This window comes from Chiloscyllium plagiosum, unplaced genomic scaffold (genome assembly GCF_037043375.1).
Source record: "Chiloscyllium plagiosum isolate Xiang-an unplaced genomic scaffold, Cpla_swu_hap1 HiC_scaffold_32, whole genome shotgun sequence".
Taxonomy (NCBI): Eukaryota; Metazoa; Chordata; class Chondrichthyes; order Orectolobiformes; family Hemiscylliidae; genus Chiloscyllium; species Chiloscyllium plagiosum.
In genome coordinates this window covers 47,404,901-47,410,900 of record NW_028270170.1, presented here as the reverse complement: position 1 = coordinate 47,410,900, position 6,000 = coordinate 47,404,901, and the positions used below count along the sequence as shown (strand labels likewise).

At 50.8% G+C, this 6,000-nt stretch overlaps 1 protein-coding gene across 1 annotated transcript in view; it reads left to right on the top strand.

Annotated features, from left to right (window-relative positions):
- The first annotated feature begins 5,716 nt into the window (after positions 1–5,716).
- Positions 5,717–6,000, top strand: part of LOC148141822 (uncharacterized) — a 28,290-nt gene continuing 28,006 nt past the window's right edge. The window contains exon 1 of the mRNA XM_087977609.1: positions 5,717–5,815. Coding sequence (XP_087833735.1) covers positions 5,717–5,815 — 99 coding nt within the window. The remainder of the gene's footprint in view (positions 5,816–6,000) is intronic.

Sequence of the window (6,000 nt, the reverse complement as noted above, 5' to 3'; positions counted from 1 at the left end):
GATTATCAGTTAGCCCAGCAAGGGGGGCTATGGACAATCATTGATGACAAGTGTCTAACCCATGTCATTGACGATTCTTACATTACACAGGCGATCAGAAACATTGGGACCAGCGAGATGACTTCAGACAAGGAGCAACAGGAGGAGATAGCTGGCTTGTATGGCTATTCTAGCAGCTAGAATTCCTCATGCACCATATGTGACATCACGTTCGCCCCTCACATCATCACTGACGTCACACGCTCAGCGACTTCCTCCCCCCCCTACTGCCGTGTTCACCACCACTTCCGCCCCCACCAGCGCCACTCACCTGCATTCTGCTGACATGCCCCCCACAGACCCCACTGTCACCATCCCTGCCCCCTAGAACCCTGAGGGGAACACTACCCCTGCTCATGACTCCACCCCCATTCCCCCTTCCACCACGCCCACTCCAGTTACAGGCTCCGCCCCCACTCCCAGCTCCACACCTACCCCAGCTCCCAGCCCTGCCGAGTTTTCACCATCCCTCCAGACCTCCCCCTCACTGAGGACGAACGATCAGTCCTCAGCAAAGGCCTCACCTTTATCCCCCTCCACCCACACATCAATGAATTTAATACACGCCGTGACATCAAACAATTCTTCCGTCGCCTCCGCCTCCGAGCTTACTTTCACAATCAGGACTCCCGCCCACCTTCCGAGGACCCCTTTGCCCACCTCCAACACACTGCATCCACCTGGACACCCCGCGCTGGCCTATTACCTGCCCTCGACCTCTTCATTTCCAACTGCCGCCGGGACATTAACCGCCTCAACCTGTCGACCCCCCTCCCCCACTCCAACCTCTCACCCTCACAACGCGCAGCCTTCCAATCCCTCTGCTCCAATCCCAACCTCACCATCAAGCCAGCGGATAAAGGGGGCGCAGTGGTAGTCTGGCGCACTGACCTCTACACCGCTGAAGCCAAATGCCAACTCGAGGACACCTCCTCCTACTCCCCTCCGACCATGACCCCACCCCCCCATCACCAAACCATCATCTCCCGGACCATACAGAACCTCAGCACCTCAGGAGATCTCCCACCCACAGCTTCCAACCTCATAGTCCGGGAACCCCGCACCGCCTGGTTCTACCTCCTTCCCTGACCACCCTGGCCGACCCATTGTCTCAGCATGCTCCTGCCCCACTGAACTCATCTCTACCTACCTCGACACTGTCCTATCCCCCCTAGTCCAGGAACTCCCCACATACATTCGAGACACCACCCACGCCCTCCATCTCTTCCAAGACTTCCGTTTCCCCGGCCCCCAACGCCTCATCTTCACCATGGGTATCCAATCCCTCTACACCTCCATCCGCCATGACCAGGGTCACCAAGCCCTCCGTTTCTTCCTTTCCCAATGTCCCCACAGTCCCTTCCACTGACACTCTCATTCGTTTGGCCGACTGGTCCTCACCCTTAACAATTTCTCCATCGAATCCTCCAACTTCCTCCAGACCAAAGGCCATGGGCACCTGTATGGGTCCCAGCTATGCCTGTCTCTTTGTTGGCTACGTAGAGCAGTCGATCTTCCGTAATTACACCGGCACCACTCCCCACCTCTTCCTCCGCTACATTGATGACTGCATTGGCGCCACCTCGTGCTCCCGCGAGGAGGTTGAGCAATTCATCAACTTCACCAACACATTCCACCCTGACCTTAAATTTACCTGGACCATCTCTGACACCTCCCTCCCCTTCCTGGACCTCTCCCATCTCCATTAATGACGACCAACTTGACACTGACATTTTTTACAAACCCACTGACTCCCACAGCTACCTGGATTACACCTCTTCCCACCCTATCTCCTGCAAAAATGCCATCCCGTATTCCCAATTCCTCCGCCTCCGCCGTATCTGCTCCCAGGAGGACCAGTTCCACCACAGAACACACCAGATGGCCTCCCTCTTTAGAGACCGCAATGTCCCTTCCCACGTGGTTGAAGATGCCCTCCAACGCATCTCGTCCACATCCCGCACCTCCGCCCTCAGACCCCCACCTCTCCAACCGTAACAAGGACAGAACCCCCCCCCCGCCCCCCCGGTGCTCACCTTCCACCCTACCAATCTTTGCATAAACTAAATCATCCGCCGACATTTCTGCCACCTCCAAATGGACCCCACCACCAGGGATATATTTCCCTCCCCACCCCTTTCCGCCTTCCACAAAGACCGTTCCCTCCGTGACTACCTGGTCAGGTCCACGCCCCCAAACAACCCACCCTCCCATCCTGGCACCTTCACCTGCCACTGCAGAAATTGCAAAACCTGTGCCCACACCTCCTCCCTCACCTCTATCCAAGGCCCTAAAGGAGCCTTCCACATCCATCAAAGTTTTTCCTGCACATCCACCAATGTCATTTATTGTATCCGTTGCTCCCGATGTGGTCTCCTCTACATTGGGGAGACTGGGCGCCTCCTAGCAGAGCGCTTCAGGGAACATCTCTGGGACACCCGCACCAATCAACCACACCGCCCCGTGGCCCAATATTTCAACCCCCCCTCCCACTCTGCCGAGGTCCTGGGCCTCCTCCACCGTCACTCCCTCACCACCCGACGCCTGGAGGAAGAACCCCTCATCTTCTGCCTCGGGACACTTCAACAATGTGGACTTCACCAGTTTCCTCATTTCCCCTCCCCCCACCTTACTCCAGTTCCAAATTTCCTGCTTAGTACCATCCTCATGACCTGTTCCATCTGTCAATCTCCCTTCCCACCTATCCACTCCACCCTCCTCTCCGACCTATCACCTTCATCCCCACTCCCACCCTCATTCACCTATTGTACTCTTTGCTATCTTCTCCCTAGCCCCACCCCCCCCCCAATTTATCTCTCCACCCTGGAGGCTCCCTGCCTCCATTCCTGATGAAGGGCTTTTGCCTGAAACGTCGATTTTCCTGCTCCTTGGATGCTGCCTGACCTGCTGTGCTTTTCCAGCACTACTCTAATCTAGAATGGCTGATAGGCAAATCCTGGGGACCCTATTTGGCACACAGGATGTTCTCCTTGTTTCACTCATACTGGTATTCTGCCTAGGCCTTGGGTGTTTAAAGCGCTGCTGTAAGGTGCTACTGACGGAGGCTGTGCCAGGAGCGAGTGTCACCACAGAAGAGCCCCCAGCGCAACTCGCACTCCTTCACACCCTTCGGGATGGGGAGACCTTAGAAAAGGCCTACCTCTATATGTGGTCTGCGGGAGATCTCTGAAGTCACCTCCTTGACCACAAAGGGGGGAGTGAAGTGGGAGTTGACACAGGGCACACAGACACAAGATAGCCGCTGAACCATAAGTTGGTCACTTAGCACACCAGATGGCCACTGAGCTGTTACATGGAAAAGTACAATGAAGCATATACAGATAATGTCTGAGGCCAACAGGATACCAGCGCAATAGACACAGAACATAGATGATTAGTTTAAATTGGGTGGGGGAATGAATACACATCAGTAACATCTACTGCCTGCCGAAGTCTCTGAGACCAGCCACCACCTTCAATAGAAATGTTAACTACCTGAGACTGCTTGTATAAAGGTGTTAATATTTTATATTTGCACTAATGGAAAACGATCTTCCTTCTCAGGAGGAATGATCACGACCAATTGCTGCAGTAGTGGACTTCTGCGTAGCTGCTGAAACTGTAATGTTTTCTGTGAACAAACCATGCTGCACAAACAAAGACCCAATATCTGGACCATTATACAATAAAATATATAAACTATCGTGACATGCGTGTGGATCTGAGCTACAGGGAGAGGCTGAACAGGCTGGGGCTGTTTTCCCTGGAGCGGCGGAGGTTGAGAGGTGACCTTATAGAGATTTACAAAATCATGAGGGGCAAAGTCTTTTCCCTGGGGTGAGGGAGTCCAGAACTAGAGGGCATAGGTTTAGGGTGAGAGGGGAAGGATATAAAAGAGACCTAAGGGGCGACTTTTTCACGCAGAGGGTGGTACGTGTATGGAATGAGCTGCCAGAGGAAGTGGTGGAGGCTGGTACAATTGCAACATTTAAAAGGATGGGTGTATGAATAGGAAGGGTTTGGAGGGATATGGGCCGGGTGCTGGCGGGTGGGACTAGATTGGTTTGGGATATCTGGTTGGCATGGACGGGTTGGACCGAAGGGTCTGTTTCCATGCTGTACTATGACTATGACTCTATGTGCTCCGAGGGGGAGAGAAAACTCGCATCTAACAGCTGTGCTGCCGGACGTGTCTCTCTCACTCTCTCTCTCTCTCGCTCTCTCTCTCTTCCCGGAGCTCCAGCTTCTTTGTACTATAAACTCTGTCAGTGAATCCCGATTCTGACTCTGACTCTGACTCTGGTGATTTTCCCACAACAGTAGTGACCCTTCCCACTGAGCCAGGAGGTTTGGGCTTAGTCCTACCTGCTCCAGAATTATGTGATAACATCTTACCCACATCAATTTATTGAAGGACCAATCCAATTTGATCCATTGTTTTTTCCAGGTTCACTGGAATCAGACTTGGCATTTATCATCAATCTGCAACAGTCCACAATTCAGCTTCATTGACGGGAAATTCAGTGGATGTGTGAAGTCATCGAATTTTAGCCATTGTTTACAAACCCTTGGGCTGAGAGGAGTTGTCCTTTTGTATTTAAAGAATCAGGGTTACAGGGGCTTGTCTTGTGTGGTATGAGGTTCTGTGTGTGTTTGTCTGATTAACAGGATATAGTTTCAGGACACAGTTAATCAGAGTTGCCACTGACTCTGAGAATAAATTTTGTTCATTACAAATAAATGATTGACTTCATTAAAGAAAGCTGATGGACATTTCGCTTATTTTGACAGTGACCATTTTGGTAATTAAATCAATACCTAGTCTGATTGGAGGAGTAATAGGGTTTGATTATCAGCGCAATAATCCTGTCACAACTGTAAGACTGTCTTTTCAAACCTATAGTTTGTAAAAAGGACTCAGTCAACCAAGAAGCTCCAGGTGATGGGTACACCCAATCTGTGGTGACTTTCACTGCCACTGTCACAGTGTTGCAGACCCCCTCCCTCCTCATTTAAAGCTCAGGTTATAGTTGTCACTGAAAGTGGATGTAGGTTTGCTTGCTGAGCTGCAAGGTTCGTTTTCTGATGTTTCGTCACCATACTAGGTAACATCATCAGTGAGCCTCAGGATGAAGGTATGGCCTGCTTTTTATTTATGTGTTCAAGTTTCCTTGGGTTGGTGATGTCATTTCCTGTGGTGATGTCATTTCCTGAGAGAGGACATGACTGAGATGTATAAAATGATGAGTGGCAAAGATAGGGTGGACAGGAAGAAATGTTTCCCCTTGGTAAATCAGTGAGGGATCAACTACCAGGGCCTGCATTGAAGGGAAGAGGTTGAAAATTTAAAGCAGATGTGAGGAAACATTTTTTCACCAGAGGGTGGTGGGAATCCAGAACTCCCTGCCTGTAAGGGTGAGAGAAGCAGGAATCCTCGTCACATTGAAGAAGGAATTCGATGTGCACTTGCACTGCCAAGGCACATACGGCTATGGATGAAGTGCTGGAATATGGGATTAGAATAGTTAGGAGATTGTGTTTGGCTGGTGTGGGTTGGATGGGTCAAAATGTCCTTTATTGTGCTGCAGGCATCTATGACCCTATAACCAAGGGAGTAAAAGTTTGAAGACCTGAAATAAACTAAAATCCAAAGAATCACATTACCCACTCCTCCAGAATGACGCCAACAATGATCTCTGCCCTGATGGGCAAGCGCCAGTCAAACAATGATGGCATCATTGGAGGAGAAACCAAGTTAAAAATCACACAACACCAGGTAATTGTCCAACAGATGATGAAGGAGCAGCGCTCCAAAAGCTAGTGCTTCCAAATAAATCTGTTGAACTATGACCTGGTGTTGTGTGATTTTTAACTTAGTCTGCCCCAGTCCAACACCGGCGTCTCCACATTGGGATCAGAAACAAAGCTGACAAGTAAGGCTGTATTCCAGCATTGTCCCTT